Consider the following 20,128-nt stretch of genomic DNA (forward strand, 5'->3'; position numbering starts at 1 on the left):
TAGCAGTGTTGCTGCTGAAATTCAGTAAAGCATAGTGTTGTACATGTCAAATTTTGCATTATGTCCTCTTGAACTGTGAAAAATATTCAATAATTGTATGTTTTCTTATTCCAAACAATCTGTCAAGACAATAAAACATTAACTCATATCAGCAATATCACTTGACATTTAAAACTTTATAACCAGCTTCCTTTAATGACAAGAACCTTTTAAGTGAGGGGACAGGACAAGGAAGAATGGAAAGTCAGAATAATGAGATGTAGGTGGAATTTCCTCATCTGCCTCCTCCCCTACCTGCCCCAAAGCAAGCTATCAAAAGCTTCAATGAAAGCCATTTTAATGACATTAAATAATATTCTCATCTTGACTTAAAGGAAGCCAAGAATGCAGAGTAAAATAGGAATGGCCTCCTGTGTTCTGGCCACTTAATTCAATGGTGTCAACAGGCTTGGACCACAGGCAACAGTGGCTTCATACTCACATGTCAGAGTGCAATTATCAGACTAATGCCTCAAATATAAAAGCATTTTACATTTTAATGTACATAAATAAGTTTTTGAATACACGTGTGTACATACTTGACAGTGAGAAAAGCTTCAACACTGGAATCACTCGCTGGTAACTGTTGTGCATCCCCAGTAAAAACACTTGGAAATGTAAACACAACCTTTTGGATTTAAACTTAATTATGCTACGCATTAAATCAAAAAGAACATACATCAAAGTTACATAGACTTGACTGATTTTTGATCTCTGAAAAAGCCAAAATAAATGGCACTAACATTTAAATCAATAACCATCCACTTTGTTATTCTAAGTAAATGGTTTTCTTAATCTACAATAAATGGGTGATATTTAGCCAAATTGCTAACAGTTATTTGAAATGTTCAAGAGCCCCGTCAACGATATTTACAATGCAAAATTAAAATATAAAAACTCAAAGCTTCATTTGGTTTCAGTGTTGATTCCATACTTTTCCTTGAGAATTTTGAGTTGCTCTTCCTTTTTCTTTGTATCCATCTTTTGGAATGCCTAGGGGGAAAAAATACATTTGTAGAACAAATGCTAAAATGAAGATCACTGAGAAGATCACAAAAACAGCCAGACTTAGGCTACAGATTTACAAATGTGCATTTATGTCAATAGAAAATATACATGAGTTACCACGACTTAAAGCATTTGAGAGTTTCAAAGGTCATTGACCACAAAAGTACACCTGGAAGAATTTAAGAGGACCAAGATTTCCTAAATGTCTTGAACCCATGTTGCACTTTTTAACAAGGCATACAATCAGCAATAGTAGCATGCCCTAATGTACGATTGTTTGTGGATCGTTTATTAAGAGTTAGACACTGTGGAATACAACATTTAGAATGGTTTTCAAGGATGACATTGTAATCCATGCAAAACATAGTAATGTTGAGAATATAATTACATCCATAACAAGCAAGCTTGTAACTTCCTGATCATATTATTGTTAAAAGGGTATTACAAGATGTTATTTTCTAGGCAAGTTACAGTGCTTGTCCAGCATCAAGTCCTGGATGAGTCACAATTTCCCCTTGTTCAACATTCAGAAAACTAAAGCCACATTCTAAGCACCACACCACATCCCCACCTCCCCCCAACTTCCACCTCTACATCAGTGTACACCTCCACAACTACCACAGATCGTCTGCTCCTGAAACACTCATACATGGCGTTATCACCTCCAGACAACTACACATATGCGCTTCTTGCTGGTCTCCCATCTTCCACTCTCATGAACTTCAACTTGTCCAAAACTCTGCCACAAACATCCTGTCCCACCTTAAGCCCTGTACTTACTTCCTATCCTCCATACTAAATTTAAAATCCTTGCCCTTGTCTATAAATCCCTGCATTGCCTTGCCCCAAATCATCTCTGCATTTTCCTTCAGCCTTATATTCCCTCACATACAGTACATTCCTCTGACTCCAGCAATCTGTGCATGCCCTTCCACCCTCCATTGGCAGCAGAGCCGTAAGCCACCTTGGTCCTAATCTTTGAAAATTCCTCTCTAAATCTGTCTCACCACCTTTAAAAACCTTAAGATCCATCACTTTAACAAAGCTTTTGCTCCCCCCTTCCAAACTCTCCTTTCCTGGTTTAATGTTGGTTTTCTTTACAACCATTTGTGAAGTGTCTTGGGTTTTTAAGCATTAAAGACATTATATAATTGTTGATGTATCCACTATTCCTACATCAATTATATCCATCATGCTGTACATTAAAATTGTGAGCCAAGTAACTAAACACTTACCCTGTTTGCATTGTAGTATAAAACCACAAGATATCTGTTGCACACATTGAATCCAGATAAATGGTCACAAGCATTCTTGGCATCAAAAATATCTTCATACACCACATATGCAGTTCCTCTTGTCTCAGGCGTATTTCCACTGCAATGCAATTAAGAGTTACTTATGCAAATTCAAGATAGCTAAAAATTTTACATTGTTTGCTATTAGTTTCATTAAATCATTTATTCTAGCAATTCATTTGCTGAACTGACATTACTGTACAGCATTTTTTTTTAAATTGTGTTTTTAAAAAGTGCTGTTAGAACCACTAAGGAACTTCCAAAATTAATGAGATTGCAAATTTCAGTAAAAATACAATATGATTAAAAGATTATGAGGGATGTCTGCAATTTATCTAGTGAGCTTGTGAACCAGCAATAGGCCAAGTAACACAGTCTACTTCTCCTCTGAATGCTAGTTTTGAATGACTTTGTTGGATCTCAAGAGTTATGGGTGAAATGAGCTTTCGCTTAGTTAAGGCAGCTCCCAATGAGTGTCTGTCCACAGCATGAAAATACCAATAATTATGTACCACTTAGTTTCATTAGAATGACAAATGTGTGCTCTAGTGAAGTAAAGGGCACTCTTCAGAAGTTGGTGCAGGGTACAGGCAGCTTTCACTTGCATTTGGATAGTGTCGTTCTGGACTTGGTTGATATGGTTATTGGGTACCAGGAGAAGATTTTAAAAAATCCCATTCCCAAAAATGAGGAAAAAGTAAATCTTCTAATTCCCCTTTTTTCACAAAATCATACTATAAATTACCTTGTGCAAATATGGTTATGGTTAGACCAAAGTTGGAAAACTGTTTTGGGAGTCTCATTAAAGAATGAATATTAGAGCCAAACAACTTGCAGTGCCTATGCCTCGGGATGACACCAGGGAAACTAGTTATGAAGATAGGCTTGATGTACTGAGTTTACTTCCACTGGTGCAGAGATGGTTAGGAGGAGATTTAGTAGAGGTGTTTAAAATTGAAGTGTCTTGACAGTCAATAGGGAAAGACTTTTTTCTGGTTGAGGAATCAGTGTTGAGAGGTCATCAATTAAAAATTGTCAGGACAGTAAGGAGATAGGTTAGGTAAAAGTTCTTCAGAGTTTGTTACAGCTTGGGATACTTTGCTACAGGAAACAGGTGAGGCAGAAACTGTTGCATCTTTTAAAAGGAAATTGCAGAAATATTTGCAGCAGATGCAGGGCTATATGGAGAGAATGCAGGGACATGGGATTTGTTTCGCTCTAGCAACAAGATAGGCTAATTGGCCACCTTCTGTGCTGCGAACTTTAAGCATAAAGGTCTGCTTACTTCAACCTGGAATTCATCAGCATGCAGCCATTACAAGACATAAACCATGGAAATACTGAAAACACATTAGTGCAGAAATATACAAGAATTATGAATAGTATTGCTGGAAAACTACAAGTCTCATTTTCAAATTCTTCCAGCTTTTTAAACTATTTTTCTTCTTCCTCTCACTCTTCCAAATTCTGTTTCTATTTTATGCCCTTCTATTTACTTCTTGATTCTAACCACAAATGAAATACAAATGAATATTAAGCAAATTAATTCTCTCTTTCTCCCATACAAATCTCAATCTTTTGATCCACAACTTAAAAAAAGCAGCTCTCAAATCTGGGACAATGACATGTTTAACCCTGCAACAAGGCATGATGAATGGTGTGTGTCCTAGTTCAGCATGAAGTAAACCTTTAACTGAACTTGAGACATTTAGGGAGATGTAAGCAAGCTGGATTTTATTACTGGGGCTTATCTAAGCTCTTTGAAAGTGATCTGGGGAACTTATGCTGACTATTATTCTATTAATAACGCAGTCTAGGTCTTCAATGGCACGAAGCTGCATTTCTTCACTACCTAATCATGTTAAAGTTGACATCAGCTTGTGGGATAAAGGCTTCACCGCACTATTCACAGATAGCCAATGTCTCATTACATTTACTGGCAGCAGGGGAGCTCTCCTCAGTGTCCTGGTCAATATTTATCCCTCAATCAACATCACTAAAAAACAGATTATCTGGTCATTATCACATTGCTGTTTGTGGAACCTTGCTGTGCACAAATTGGCTGCCATATTTCCCACAGCAAAACAGTAACTACACTTCAAACGTACCTCATTGGCTGTAAAGCTTTGGGACATCGTATGGTCGTGAAAGGCGCTATACAAATGCAAGTCTTCCCTAGCAGTGAGCAGCTTAATTTCTTTGCTCGCTCACTGGCATGTTCACATAGAATTCTAGTTTTAAAAAAATACATTTAGGTTTCTATGCAGTAACAGCTTCCAGCAACAGTGGATCTTCAGCAGTATTAGACTTTACCAAGGTATCCGGCCTTAAATAGTTGCATCTTCAGGACCAAACTAACAGACTGAATTCTAATAAGAAACAAGAAAGCCACTTGTACATCTTGTTTAGACACGTATGCCGGAAACACATCACTTTAACCTCCATCCTTTGGCTCCAAGCTGGTGTACTTTTATTCCGTGTTGAGTCAAGAAGTTGTCTGTCTGTACATTTTAGTACACTTCAGAACCACAGACTGATTACATTCTCTGTTTTCTGTATTTCTCAGTGTCATATACGCTTAGAAATCATCAACTCCAATTTTGCTGGCTACTATTTCAGGCTGAGCGCAGTGGTGCTAAACGGTAGTGCACTGTTCAACCCTGATCTTAGTCTTTTATGCCACATCCCACCATTCACTGAAACCATATTCTTTCATCTCAAACATGTTTGACTTATATCCCAGCCTACCACCATTATTGAAACTCATACCATCATCACCTCAAGGACTTTTCTTAAATGCCATCACCGTTTCTACCTTTTGCAAATTTCAGCACATCCGGAGAGCAAGCTCCACTGGCTCGCTGTATCCCAGGGAATGATTTTCAAATCCTTCCAATTCACCCTTGTTCAAAAAAGGGTGCAAGGATAAACCCAGCAACTACAGGCCAATCAGTTTAACCTTAGTGGGCGGGGAAGCTTTTAGAAACGATAATTCAGGACAAAATTAATAGTGTTTTGGACAAGTGTGGATTAATAAAGGAAAGCCAGCACGGATTTGTTAAAGACAAATAGTGTTTAATTAACTCAATTGAGTTTTATGATGAGGTAACAGAGGGTTGGTGTGTATGTGGACTTTCAAAAGGTGTTTGATAAAGTGCCACATAATAGGCTTGTCAGCAAAATTGAAGCTCATGGAATAAAAGACAGTAGCAGCATGGATACAAAATTGGCTAAGCGACATGAAACAGTACTGGTGAATGGTTGTTTCTCGGACTGAAGGAAAGTGTACAGTGGTGTTCCCCAGGGGTCGGTACTACGACCACTGCTTTGTTTGATATATATTAATGGCTTGTACTTGGGTCTACAGGGCACAATTTCAAAATTTGCAGATGAGACAAAACTTGGATGTGTACTAAACAGTGAGGAAGATAGTAATAGACTTCAAGAGGATATAGACAGGCTGGTGGAATAGGTAGACATATGGCAGATGAAATTTAATGCAGAGAAGTGCGAAGTGATACATTTTGGCAGGAACAACAAGGCGAAGCACTATAATCTAAATGGTACAATACTAAAGGGGGTGCAGGAACAGAGAGAAATGGGGATATACAGAATCATAGAAAGGTTACAGCATGGAAGGAGGCTACTCAGCCCATCAAGTCCACGCCAGCTCTATGCAAGAGCAATCCAGCTAGTCCCACTTCCCCACCCTTTCCCCGTAGCCCTGCAATTTTTTTCCTTTCAAGTACTTATCCAGTTCCCTTTTGAAGGCCATGATTGAATCTGCCTCCACCACCCCCATGGGCAGTGCATTCCAGATCCTAAGCACTCACTGTGTAAAAAAGTTTTTCCTCACGTTACCTTTGGTTCTTTTGCCAATCACCTTAAATCTACGTCTTCTGGTCCTTGACCTTTCCGTCAGTGGGAACAGTATCCACTCTGTCTAGACCCTTCATGATTTTGAATACCTCTATCAAATCTCCTCGCAACCATCTCTGTTCCAAGGAGAACAATCCCAGCTTCTCCAGTCTATCCACGTAACTAAAGTCCCTCATCCCTGGAATCATTCTAATAAATCTCTTCTGCACCCTCTCTAAGGCCTTCACATCTTTCCTGAAGTGCAGTGCCCAGAACTGGACAATACTCCAGTTGTGGCCGAACCAGTGTTTTATAAAGGTTCATCATGACTTCCATACTTTTGTGCTCTATGCCTCTATTTATAAAGCCCAGGATCCCATATGCTTTTTTAACAGCTTTCTCAATCTGCCCTGCTACCTTCAACGATTTGGGCACGTATACCCTCAGATCTCTGTTCCTGTACCCCTTTCAGAGTTGTGCCCTCTAGTTTATATTGCCTCTCCTCGTTTTTCCTACCGAAATGTATCACTTCGCATTTCTCTGCGTTAAATTTCACCTGCCACGTGTTCGCCCATGCCATCAGCCTGTCTACATTCTCTTGAAGTCTATCACTATCCTCCTCATTGTTTACTACCCTTCCAAGTTTTGTGTCAACTGCACATTTTGAAATTGTGCTCTGTACACCCAAGTCCAAGTCATTAATATATATCAAGAAAAGCAGTGGTCCCAGCACCAACCCCTGGGGAACACCACTGTACACTCCCTCCAGCCTGAAAAACAACCATTCACCACTACTCTGTTTCCTGACCCTTAGCCAATTCTGTATCCATGTTGCTACTGCCCCCTTTATTCCATAGGCTGCAATCTTGACGATCTCTACTATGCGGCACTTTTTCAAACACCTTTTGAAAGTCCATATATACCACATCAACTGCATTACCCTCTCCTACCCTCTCTCTTACCTCATCGAAAAATTAACGGGTTGCCTTTAACAAATCCGTGCTGGCTTTCCCTAACTGATCCACACTCATCCAAGTGACTTAATTCTGTCCTGGATTATTGTTTCTAAAAGTTTCCCCACCACTGAGGTTAAACTGACTGGTTGCTGGGTTTATCTTTACACCCTTTTTTGAACAAGGGTGTAACATTTGCAATTCTCCAGTCCTCTGGCACCACCCCCATATCTACGGATGTTTGGAAGATTACTGCCAGTACCTCAGCAATTTCCACCCTTACTTCCCTCAGCAACCTAGGATGCATCCCATCAGGACCAGGTGACTTATCTACTTTAAGTACACCTGGCCTTTCTAGTACCTCTTCTTTATCAATTTTTAGCCCATCCAGTATCTTCCTTTCCTGAGGCTCTGGCAGAATCTTCTTCCTTGGTAAAGACAGATGCAAAGTGCTCAATTAGTACCTCGGCCATTCCCTCTGCCTCCATGAATAGATCTCCTTTATGGTCCCTAATCGGCCCCACCCCTCCTCTTACTACCCATTTACATGCTTGTAGAAGACTTTTGGATTCCCTTTTTTGTTGGCCGCCAGTCTATTCTCATACTCTCGCTTTGCCCCTCATTTCCTTTTTCACTTCCCCTCTTTCTATATTCTGCCTGGTTCTCACTTGTGCTATTAACCTGACATCTGTCATAGGCCCCTTTTTTCCCCGTTTCATCTTACTCACTTACAGGTAAGTCTGGCTTTAATTGCCCTACCTTCCTGCCTCGTGGGAATGTGCCTAGACTGTACCCGAACCATCTCCTCTTTAAAGGCCGCCCACTGTTCAATTACAGTTTTGCCTGCCAATCTTTGATTCCAATTTACCCAGGCCAAATCTGTTCTTATCCCATTGAAATTGGCTCTCCTCCAATTGTGTATTTTTACCTAGAGTGGTCCATGTCCTTTTCCATAGCTGTTCTAAACCCTATGATAGCTGCTTCCTAAATGCTCCCCCACTGACACTTGCTCCACTTGGCCCACCTCATTCCCTAGAACCAAGTCCAGCAATGCCTCCTTCCTCATTGGGCTGGAAACGTACTGGTTAAGAAAGTTATCCTGAACACATTTCAAAAATTCGTCCCCCTCTGTGCCTCTTGTATTATTGTTATCCCAGTCTCTATTAGGATAATTGAAGTCCCCAGTTACGTACATAAACCTTTGAAGGTTGCAGGGCAGGTTGAGAAAGCGGTTAAACAGGCTTATGGGATCCTGAGCTTTTTTTTTTATTCGTTCATGGGGTGTGGGTGTCGCTGGCAACGCCAGCATTTATTGCCCATCCCTAATTACCCTTGAGAAGATGGTGGTGAACCGCTGCAGTCCGCTTGGTGAAGGTTCTCCCATTTATAAATAGAAGCATAGAGTATAAAAGCAAGGAAGTTATGGTGAAGCTTTATTAAAAAAGCACTGGTTCGGCCACAACTGGAGCATTATGTCCAATACTGGGCACCACACTTTAGGAAGGCCTTAGAGCGGGTGCAGAAAAGATTTACTAGAATGGTTCCAGGGATGAAGGACTTCAGTTACGTGAATAGACTGGGGAAGGTGGAGTTGTTCTCTTTAGAGCAGAGAAGGTTGAGAGGAGATTTGACAGAGGTATTCAAAATCATGAAAGATCTAGATCGAGTCGATAAAGAGAAATTGTTCCCACTGGCGGAAGTGTCAAGAACCAGAGGACATCGATTTAAGGTGATTGGCAAAAGAACCAAGGACAACATGAGGAAAAACTTTTTTTTTTAACACAGCAAATGGTTATGATCTGGAATGCACTGCCTGAGGGGCTGGAGGAGGCAGACTCAATCATGGCTATCAAAAGGGAATTGGACAAGTACTTGCAGGGAAAACATTTGGAAGGCTATGGGGAAAGGGGCTAGCTGGATTGCTCTTGCAGAGAGCTGGCACGGACTTGACAGGCCGAATGGCCTCCTGTGCTGTAACCATTCTATGATTCAGTCCATGTACCGTGAATTCTCTCCCAAAACCACTTTGCCTTGCTACCTCTCCTGCCCCATCCTCGAAATCTCAAGATTCATCTCTTCAATGGTGCTTTTGACCTCAGCCCTCTCCCAATTCCTTCTTTTCCAGCTTCGTGTCTACTTCTCTGTCCTGTAAAGCACAAACACTGTTCAAGACGGGAAGTGCATAAATGCAAGTTGTTGTAAATACAACTTTCTTCTGAATTTCGAGATTACTTTTTCAATCTAACATTCAGATATACAAAATAATCTTTCGGACTTCAGAAAAGCAACTGGCTAACAAGAGTCTATATGCTCCCTTCAATCTCTTCTAGCTCTGCTGCCACCTGCACTTCTGCCATCCAGTCACAAAATGTTGTATGACAATAATAGGACAAATAGACCTGATGATTAAATGAGCCAACAACACCAAGAAAATATTAATGAGACTTAAAAACGTTAACATAGAATAAAACGGGGGGGGGGGGGGGGGGGGGGAGTTGAGAGGCGAGGAAAGGAAGAAACTTCATAACATGTATGACACTTCAACAGAAGTGCAAAACAAAAATAAGCCGATGCAGAAAATATTCCAACACTTTAGGAGAGGAATGGTTTTCCACCTTAATCAACCCTCCTGCATGTCAAGAGCACGTCCTGCCATATCAGCTTTGAAAAAGACTTGCATTTATATAGCGCCTTTCAAAACATCCCAAAGTAATTTACAGCCAATGAAGTACTTTTGAATTGTAGTCACTGTTGTAATGTAGGAAATGCAGCAGCCAATTTGCAAACAGCAAAGTCCCACAAACAGCAATGTGATAATCTGCTTGCGATGTTGGTTGAGGGGTAAATATTGTCCAGGACACCAGGAGAACGCCTCTGCTCTTTATCGACATAGTGCTGTGTCCACCCGAGCAGGCAGACTCGGTTTAACGTCTCATTGGAAAGACAGCACCTCAGAAAGTGCAGCGGCCCCTCAGTATTGCACTGAAGTGTCAGCCTAGATTTTGTACTTTGAAATGAGCCTTGAACCTACAACCTTCTAAATCAGAGGTGAGAGTGCTACCAACTGAGCCACAGCTGACACACAGCTAGTTTTACTGTTCCATCTTTGGGTATCCTCAAGGCTCTCAGGAAGATATGCTTAACTAACAAATTCAGAGCAATTTTGTGCTGTTTTCTCTTTGATGCTCAGAAGCCAAGACTGGTAACTGACACCTCACCCTTCAGAAGAAGTTCCAGTGCAAATGTCAATCAAGTCTGGAATTTAAATTTAGGTCCTAATCTATACGTCCAATTCTTTATATCGCTGCTTGCCCACCTAATAGTATATTTGCCCCCCTTTCTAAATGTGTAGTTAGGAAGCGTGATGGCAACTGCAATAAAAAAAACTTCCAATTGAAAGACAAATACCATCAGAAATGTCATAGTACTTACACTCTGATTTGCCTGATTGGTCCATACTTTCCAAATATATCATACATTTCTTCTGCTGTTATTTTGTATGGCAAATTTCTTATATACAAGATGCGGTTTACTTCAGGAGGCAAACGAATCTGAAACAGGAGATTTTTTTTGTTAGTTTTAGAATTTAAATATTTCTACTTGCAATTTTGGCAAGTGGTAAGGACACATTTGCGCATCCCTAGTTACAATGATTATTTTTACAACTGGCTTGCTAGGCCATTTCAGACATCAAAAGTTAACTACACGGGAATGAACCAGACCAGGCCCTCTTCCTTGAAGTACATCAATGAACCAGTTGGGTTTTTAACGACAGTCCAGCAGTTTTCACGGCAGTTATTTTCTGGTGCCAGCCCAGATGGTTGAATCCAATTTTACAATTTATGATCTCTGGGCTGCTAGTCCAGTAACAACCACTAAAGCTACTATACCCGATTAAACTACTGTCCCAGGGTGGGGAGTGCTTTTATTCAAATTTTTTTTTAAAATGCAGATGAGTGGAAGCATCGATTTCAGCGACTCAGCGTCATGACACTGTTTCTGCTACATGCTTCACCACTTTAATTGCTCTCAATTACCCATCTGTCTTCATTTACCACCAGATCACTAACTTCCCCTTCCACTCTTTGAAAATGTAGTTCCATGTCCATCTCTCCCAAAACAGCCTGTTAAATTTCCTTTGGCTCAGCTTCCACCCTGCTCACATCAAGTCTACACTGGCCAAAGTAACAAATGACATTCTCTGATGTGACTAAAATGCATTATCTCTCTCTGTAGTTCTCAACCTCTGCATTGTTTGATGGTCAATGCCATTCTCCTCTCATCCACTGTCCAGCTCTGTTGACTGCCTTTGTCGTCACATTCATCTGTCCAAGTGCAGCAGCAAATCTCCAACAATGGATTCTCTTCGCACTCTCACGCTATTACCTCCAGAGGACCCCCTCCCCACCCCAGGATCTATCTGTAGTATCCCCCTCTTTAGCATCCGCATGCTGCTCCTTGGTGACATCATCATCTACAGGCACAAGGTCAACTTCCACATGGATGCCGATGAGACCCAGCTCTAGCCCTACAACTCCACCACCTCTGTGCCAGAAGACTGCCTGTCTGACAACAAGCTATGGATAAGTCAATTGAACACTGGGAAGACCAAAGTCACTGTTTTCGACCCAGGCATAAACTCCACTCCCTTGCCACTTATTCCATTCACCTAACCATCCACTCAGGTTTTTTTCAGTCATGTTCAACCTGGCATGCTGTTCGAATCTGAGCAGAACTTCAAACCCCACATTCTGTCGACCACCAAAACTAGGTGACATTGTTCACCTCTGCCACTGAAACCCTTTGTTATAGTTAAATTTGATTTCAACATCCTCGTTGGCTTCCCACCAATAAACTCCACTGTGTCCAAAACTCAGTAACTTATATTCTGTCCGTCAGTAAATCCCCATCACCCCACCCTCACTGAAACTTATATTCTGTCCGTCAGTAAATCCCCATCACCCCACCCTCACTGACCTACAATGGCTCCTTGTTCAATGCATTAAATTTAAAATCTTTGTCCCCGTCTTCAAATCACTCCATGGTCTCATCCTACCCTATCTCTGAAACCGTCACCAGCTTTACATTCCCTACCACACTACACTCTTCTAACTGTTTTTGTGTATCACGCTCTCCGTCCACTCCATCATTGGTGAAAGAGCCTTCATCTGACTCAATCCCACTCTCCAGAACCCCCTCCATAAATGTCTCTACCTCACCACTTCTCCACCCATCTCTAAAAACTGTCAAAATCCATCTTTTTGACTAAACTTTTCAGCCACCTCCCTCAAGTCCCGCACAACAAATGCTTCGATCTGTTCCCTTACCTACTACTTCTTCCCCCTCCCTCCCTAATACACCATAGCATATTTTCTACATTAAAGGCACTTTATAAACTTAAACAGTCTTTAAAATTATGGAGAGCGATAGGGTAGACAATGAAAAGATATTTCCACTTGGGGCAGCCCAACACTATGGGCCATATTTAGAATAGTCACTAATAAATCCAATAAAGAATTCAGGAAAAACTTCTTCACTCAGAGTGGTGAGAAAGTGGAACTTGCTACCACATGGAATGGAACAGCGTAAAAGACAGAAAGAGACTTGCATTTATATAGCGCCTTTCACGACCTCAGGGCGTCCCAAAGCGCTTTACAGCCAATGAAGTACTATTTTTTTGAAGTGTCGTCACTGTTGTAATGTAGGAAACATGGCAGCCAATTTGCGCACAGCAAGCTCCTACAAGGGTGATAGGGTTAGATGAAGCAGGTTGGGAGGAGGCTTGTGTGGAGCATAAACACCAGCACAGTTTCTGTGCTGCAGACTCTTTGTAAATGAAAGTTGTTGCTGGCTGATGTTTTAAAAAAAACTTAACGTAAAGCAACAGTTTTAACAGTAGCAAGTCAAATGCAAATCTACTTTCTGAAAGCTTTGCACTGTATATATAATTATCTAAAAGAGCTTCTCTTGCTCTTCCACTGACTATGTACTGCAGCATGGCTTGCAAGATTGGGGATGGTTTTGGCTAAATCAGGGATTGGCCCATCTTCCTTTCGATGCCCCATTTCTTCCACCAAGAATCCCACTACACTCCTCCAGGCACTCATATGCCTGAAGTCATTGGCACTTTCTGGAGGCGGCCAGGTTACTTAATCGCCGTCCGGCACTTGGCGTTGACCAGCCCCGAGTAGTAACGTCCACTATCATTACGGCAGCAGGTTTTAACACTTGACCTATTGGTGGCCGTGACGGGATCAATATTAAGAGTGCAAAAATGAACTATCAATAGTACATTCGGGGAACGCAGCTGTTACCTGGAGATATGTTGCCCATCACATGGCCAACTGGGTAGCACAGGTGAGACAACTGTGAAAAGCCATTCTGGCAAAAAGACCCACTGGTTTAAAATCTGCCGAAAGGTGCAGACCGAGGAGTGATGTAACTGAGATTCACCCGCTGGGGACACAGAGTCTCCGCCCAGCACCACAGCTGGGGGCGACTGCACACCTGGACTGGAACCCTGCCACCTGTCCATGTCAGACAGATGGGGCCCATCATATCATTCCCCCACCGGACGGGGCAGAGCCCGGGGGGGTGGTGGTGGTGGGGGTGGTGGCGGCGGCGGCGGCCCGGGGTGGTGGCGGCGGGGGGGGGGCGCCGGGCCGGCATTTATTAAGTTCAACAAGTCAGGCAGCATCTGTGGAGAAAGAAACAGAGTTAACGTTTCAGGTCGAAGACTCTTCGTCAGACCCGCGGGCCGGGGCAGCCTCGTTAAAAGGTTGCGAATGAGGGCCCAGTGCAACAGGCCGTCCTTTAAACCACGGGGTGCCGCACTCGACAGCTGCAGCCCCCGCCCGTAAACTGCCGGCTCGGCTCGGCTCGGCTCCTCGGCCCGCACTGACCCTCGGCCCCTTGTGAGTTAGCACCGGGGTCCCTAACGGACACCCGACAGATCACGAGGCCCAGCAGACAGGCCAGTCCGTACGGGGCAGGAAATGAGGGGAAACCGAGAAGCTCGGCCGCGGTGGCGGCGGTCCCGCCGGGCCGGCCGGCCGCTCCGCGACACTCACGTTCGCTCTTTTCGCCGCTTGCATCGCCATCTTCACTCGTCCTCGTCCGCCGGCTCCCCCCCCGGAATATTCCAGAAACAAAAACAAACCAAATGGAACCTCGGCCCTCGCCGCGATCCAACCGGAAGTGCGGCCAACCGTGACTTGCGTCACTTGGGCCGTGACGTCACACTTCCCGCTGAAATGTCTTGGTGCTGGAGGATCCTGGGACACTAAGCCCCATGGCCCACCTGTCAAGTTTAAATTAAATTTCATGCTCTTTTGGGAGTGATTTTAAACCCCAAGAACGGGTGGGTTGGAGTTGAAAATAGTTGTTTTTTGGGTCGCGACCGCAACCCAGCTTTATTTCTGGGTTTAACGTCGGCGCGGAAAAGTACAGGCTTCCCACTGGGAACGGAAAGTGCGAAAATGTTGCCTCGCGATGGAGAAAAGCAACTGTTTTCAACTCCCACCCACCCGTTCTTGTGTTTGCCCCCAAACTAATTACCAAATATTTCTCTTCCGAGCCAGGGTGGCCCTGGAGAAGGAGCACGCGGTGTCTGCCAGTACGCTTGAGGCTTGAGTGTATAATCGACACTGACAAAATTATTATTTAATTGGCTTTTTGTAATTGTCTCCAGTAAAGGGACACTGGGGCTTTCTCCCTTTTTTTAAGGGGCTTAAATTTTTTTTAATTGCCAAATGTTAACATAACAGTGCACTAATTGAAAGAAAAGCTGCCAATGTTGGAAATCAGGTCAACTTTTCAAGACATACACCATTTCTTGTAATTGTGGAAGATAAGCAAATCACTTTGTAGGGTGGAAGAGGAGGAAAGGTGATAAGAGATACTTCAAATTGCCACATCATTTCAACAATAACAACTTGAATTTGTATAAAAATAACAGAAAATGCTGGAAACACTCAGCAGGTTAGGCAGCTTATGTGAAGGGTGGAAAAAGCGAGTTAGCACAAATAGAACGGGGTTGACTGGACTTCATGGGCTGCACTGCCAGGGCACACAGGTCGGCTATGGCCATAGGGCTGTAGTTTGTAAACAGGCTGGGCATTGTTGCATACTTAGTTAAGAGCTTGCTGGCAAAGTAGACATACCTATGTACAGAAATAGAACACCATCATAAAATTTCATTAGATGCTAACATGAAAAGGATACCTTGATACAAAGAAGACAAAAAGAGTACCAAAAAAAACATGAAATATGTACAATGGTAACAGCACTGTGGGAGAACCTTCACCACACGGACTGCAGCGGTTCAAGAAGGCAGCTCACCACCACCTTCTCAAGGGCAATTAGGGATGGGCAATAAATGCCGGCCTTGCCAGTGACACCCACATCCCATGAACGAATAAAAAAAGTTGTAATTCTCAATTTAAACCTAGGGCGAGAATTGGGCAGGAGGGCACCAGGGCGGCCGACAAGTCCCCATGATGTTTCCAACATGGGGCACGGGCAATTATAACTCCTGGGCCTCACTTAAATTTGATGGATGGACTGGCCTCCCGATCGCAGAATCAGGCGTCCAGCCCACTTCACCCACATAATTTCTAGTGGAACTCCCAAAGCCTACATAAAGCGGGGATACACCATTTAAAGCAAGGTTGCATCCCCTGACCACCTTTCTCATTCAATGACTCTCAAAGACCTTTTGGTAAGACTGTTGAGTTGCAGGGCTGCCCCCTGCTTTTCTGATGCCTCCCTGGAGGTTCTACTGGAGCATGTGAGGGCTGGGGTGGCGGGGTAGCCCTTCCCCAAAACCTGCAAGGGCAGAATGAAGCAGGCCTGAATAGAGTGGCTGACAGGGCCATCTTCATGGATGCTGCAGTCAGGCCCTCACAACATGAGTCCTTGTTCGCACCATTTGTAGCTTTGGTGGAAGCTTAAACGGCTGCCATGCAGACTCTGGGCTCCACAATGGAGAGATTAGTGGATGGAATTGAAAGGGGCTTTAAAGGGATCACTCATCTTCTGCAGTCTGCTCTCCTGCAGATCAGTGGAAGTGATAAGTCTCAGCCCCACGAGAGTGGCAGTGGTGCGATGGGAACAGTACCTCTCCCAGGATGTTAGCATGTCTGCTCCTTTCCCCCCACCAAACAATTCCTGGGCCAGACTGCCCCAGCAGCAGCTTAGTTTCAATAGTCTGCGGCTAGGCCTTCACAGGCTCGAGGGCCCAGAAATCACCAGCCAACCTCAAGGGTCCTTATATGAGGAACAGTATCCTTTTACCAATTCTGTTGATACCAAAAGACGAGCACCTTGTAGGAGTAGTAGAGTTAGGAAACCTTCTTTAAAGAAAAGCACTATGGGTTAATCACCTGGGTGAGAAATGAATAGAATGCATTTATTATGTTTGGCATGAAATTATTCACCTTTATTATATTTAGCACATTGGTCTGCAGTGTGGTTTAATAGCAGCTTCTGAGTCTGCATGTCAGAATGTCATTGATACAGAAGTTAGCTGATTGGTTTTAATGTCCTTCAGTGTAGGATGAAGGAAGTGGTGAACGATGTAACAAGGATTGTTATGCAGAGGGGCTCTATCTAAGTTCTGAGGGCTGCATGTGAGAATCACTGAGCTATGAGCTGATCCCTGACATCTGTGGCTGCGAGGTGTTGAGGTGGCCCTCCTTCCTCTGCTGCTTCCTCTCCTTCCCCCGGTCTTACTCGTCGGATGATGACTGCTGCTGCTGCTATGCCTCTTCCAAATGCAGGCGTCTCTGTAATGCAATATTATGCAATATGTAGCAGACCACAACAACATGTGACACTCTATCTGGGGCATATTGGAGGGAGCCCCCCTCCCCCTGGAGCAGTCGAGACTCCTGAACCTTTGCTTGAGTATTCCTATCTAGTGGTTTGTAATAATCCTGATTGTGCCTTGGGCTTTGGTTTTATCTGTGCTGCTCTGGCGTGGTGGGCCTGCACAGGGGTGTCATCAGCCAGGTCTGCTGGGGTTATCACTTGTCCCCCAGCAGCCATCCTTCTATGTTGCTCACAGGGTCGAATATTGGGGGGATGGTAGACTCTCTCAGGATGAAAGCATTGTGGCAGCTCCCTGGGTACCTTGCAAAAACCTGCGTGATGGTGTTACTGTGATTGACCACTAGCTGCACATTGATAGAGTGATAACCCTTTCTATTGATGAATGTTGCTGGCTCGAGTTCTGGTCCCCTGATGGAGACATGTGTGCAGTCAATGACGCCCTGCACATGAGGGAAGCCAGCCACTGCAACCAAGCCCCAACTGTTGAAGACAGTGAGGAAGGTAATGTACTGCTCTGCCCTGGTAAAGAGAGCATCGATCATCTGCTTAATGCAGCTGTGTACAGCAGACTGTGAGATGCAGCTGATTTCCCCCGTCATAGCTTGAAAGGATCCAATGGTAAAGAAATTCAGGGCTGTGGTGACTTTGAGGGCTACTGGCGGAGCATGCCTCCCTGATCCAGCAGGCAACAGGTTGTGTTCCAGGAGGCTACAGAGGTCTGCAACAGCTTGCCTGGAGAAACGCAACCTCTTCCTGCACAGCTTCTCAGATAGGTCCAAGAAGGTGACTCTTGGCCTATAGACCCTGTGTGCTGGGTATGGGGTCCTGCGCGCAGTCCCCCTCACCTGTTGTCTTCTAAAAGGCCCAGGTGCTGGTGGTGGTGGTTGCTGAACTTGATAGTGTTACTGCTCCTCCTCCTCCAAGTCTTGCTCCATCCAGAACAATGAAGCAAGAATGGCACCCATAGTAAGTAAAAAAGAGCTGACTAAAGAGCCATAAGTGTAGAGGTAGCGATCTGGGTGCTGGAAATTCTCCTGGCAATCTAGACGGCAAAAGATCCTGTGGTCCAGTGCGCTGCAGCTGAAAGCCTCCTTTTATACTGCTTCTGGAGCTCTCAGACACCAATCCCACCAGATTTTGCTGACGTGTCCGGAACTGGGCACAGTTCATGATTTTGAGATAAATTGCATGGGGGCAGGTATGACACCATTGGAGCTCGACTTTGAGATTTTACTGAGGCCCCCACTTGCCTTGAGCATGTGTCTGACCCAAGCCAAAATTTGGTAAGCTAAAATTGCAGAAACGATGGGGGGAGTCTCCAGACACGTTTTTAACCCCTTGCCTAACTGTTCCTACCGCGTGGGCTGGGTTAAAATCAGGGCTGTAATCACCGTAAATGAAAGATACCCAAAGTTTTCAATTACAGTCATCAGAATATTTCTACCTTTGTACACTGAAGGCCAGATATATGGGGCTCACATTTCAAATGGAGCTGGGAAGGGGGCGGGGGGGTCAATTTGAGGTCGGGAAACTCATTAGTAAGGGTTTCCCGGATGTCCTCACGATTTTGACGTAAGGACGTCTTTTATTTTTTTTGTTGGTTTCCCGTCCGACTGACCAACTGATTGACAGGCTGGTCTCAGTTGGACGGGAGGCCAGTCAGGGAGAGGACGTCTGCAGGTAAGTCTTTCTTTGCATGGATGAGGGTGGAAATGGGGACGGGGGCATAGGTGGGCAAGGGGCATGGGTGAGCAAGGGGCATAGGTGAGCAAGGTGCATGGGTGGGCAGGGGGCATAGGTGAGCAAGGGGCATGGGTGGGAAAGGGGCATAGGTGGGCAAGGGGCATGGGTGGGCAAGGGGCAAAGGTGGGCAAGGAGCATGGGTGGGCATAGGTGGGCACAGGGGTCGCGAGTCATAGGGGATGGGATCGGGGGTCAGTCACGGGGGGGGGGGATCGGGGTGGGGATCGGGGGGGGTCTGTGTTCATTGAGGGGGAGGATTGGGGGTCAGAGGATCGGGGTCGGAGGATCGGGGTTGGGGTCGGAGGTGGAGGATCGGGGTAGGAGGGGGATGATCGGGGTCAGAGGTTGGGGTTGGGGGGTCCCCGATCGGGGGTGGGGGCTACGCGATCGGTTTGAGGGTTGGTGTGGGTCGTTGCAGGTAGGCTAGTTGGGCCTGGGGGAAGCACTCCTGCTCCTCCGGGCCCACAAGCTATACCTTTCTAGGCACTTAACTGCAGTCTCGGGCCTTCTCGCCTCCTTCCACGAGGCATAAAACTGAAGACCCGGGAGTCCTGGCCCCCCGTGGTTGAAATGGGGAATGGTTAAAAATGGAGGCTTGAAGCCTCCTTGAAAGGTTTTAAGGCCCGACCCGTCTCCTGGGTATGGGTTCGGCCACCCGGTCCTTGTCCTGTCCCCGTGAAAACTGGAAATGGGGGTTTGGAGGCGGTTTGGGGGCGGTTCTGAATGGTAGCAATTTTCAATGCCCCCAGGCCCCCAACCCACCCGTTTTTTACTTTTAAAATCAAGTCCATGATGTTCTATTTAAGTTTATTCACATGGTCTGAGATTTATAAGAGAAAGAAAGACAGCTATTGCAAGCTGAATTTTTCTGACCACAAATTAGGCAGACACTTGAGTGCACTACTGAGGGAGTGCTGCTTTGTCAGGGATGCTGTGTTTTGGGTGAAATGCTAAACGGAGGCTCCATCTGCTTGCTTAGGTGGACATAAAAGATCCATGACACAATTTGAAAAAATTGTGGAGAATTCTCCCAGTGTCCTGGCCAACATTCATTTGTAAACCCACACCACCAAATAGATTAATTGATCATTTATTTCATTGCTGTTTGTTGGTCCTTACTGACAAAACAAGTGACTACAATTCAAGAGTAATTAATTGTTTGCAAAAAGCTTTGGGATGTTCTGAAGTTATGAAAGGCGAGTTCTTTCTTTTAAAAAGAACTCTTTTGATTTTGCACTCATTTATTAAAATAATGGACCACACATTTTCTTATATGGTGAATTCTTGATTGCCACTGGAAGTTCAGGAAAGGCATCATGAGTATGTGAGGTGGGAACTGCACCCCTTTCTCTATGTGGAAAAAAGAATAAATATGCATATTACTAGCACTGAAACACAGTT

General features: G+C 44.3%; 1 protein-coding gene across 1 annotated transcript; it reads right to left on the minus strand.

Annotated features, from left to right (window-relative positions):
- Positions 1-518: 518 nt before the first annotated feature.
- On the minus strand, positions 519-14,367 carry sf3b6 (splicing factor 3b, subunit 6). The gene is made up of 4 exons (XM_067984310.1): positions 14,224-14,367; positions 10,586-10,704; positions 2,283-2,421; positions 519-1,032 (listed from the first exon to the last, which is right to left on the minus strand). The coding sequence occupies exons 1-4, from the start codon at positions 14,251-14,253 to the stop codon at positions 946-948; spliced, it is 375 nt and encodes a 124-aa protein (XP_067840411.1). The 5' UTR covers positions 14,254-14,367; the 3' UTR covers positions 519-945.
- Positions 14,368-20,128: the final 5,761 nt, after the last annotated feature.

Source organism: Heptranchias perlo, chromosome 5 (genome assembly GCF_035084215.1).
Source record: "Heptranchias perlo isolate sHepPer1 chromosome 5, sHepPer1.hap1, whole genome shotgun sequence".
Taxonomy (NCBI): domain Eukaryota; kingdom Metazoa; phylum Chordata; class Chondrichthyes; order Hexanchiformes; family Hexanchidae; genus Heptranchias; species Heptranchias perlo.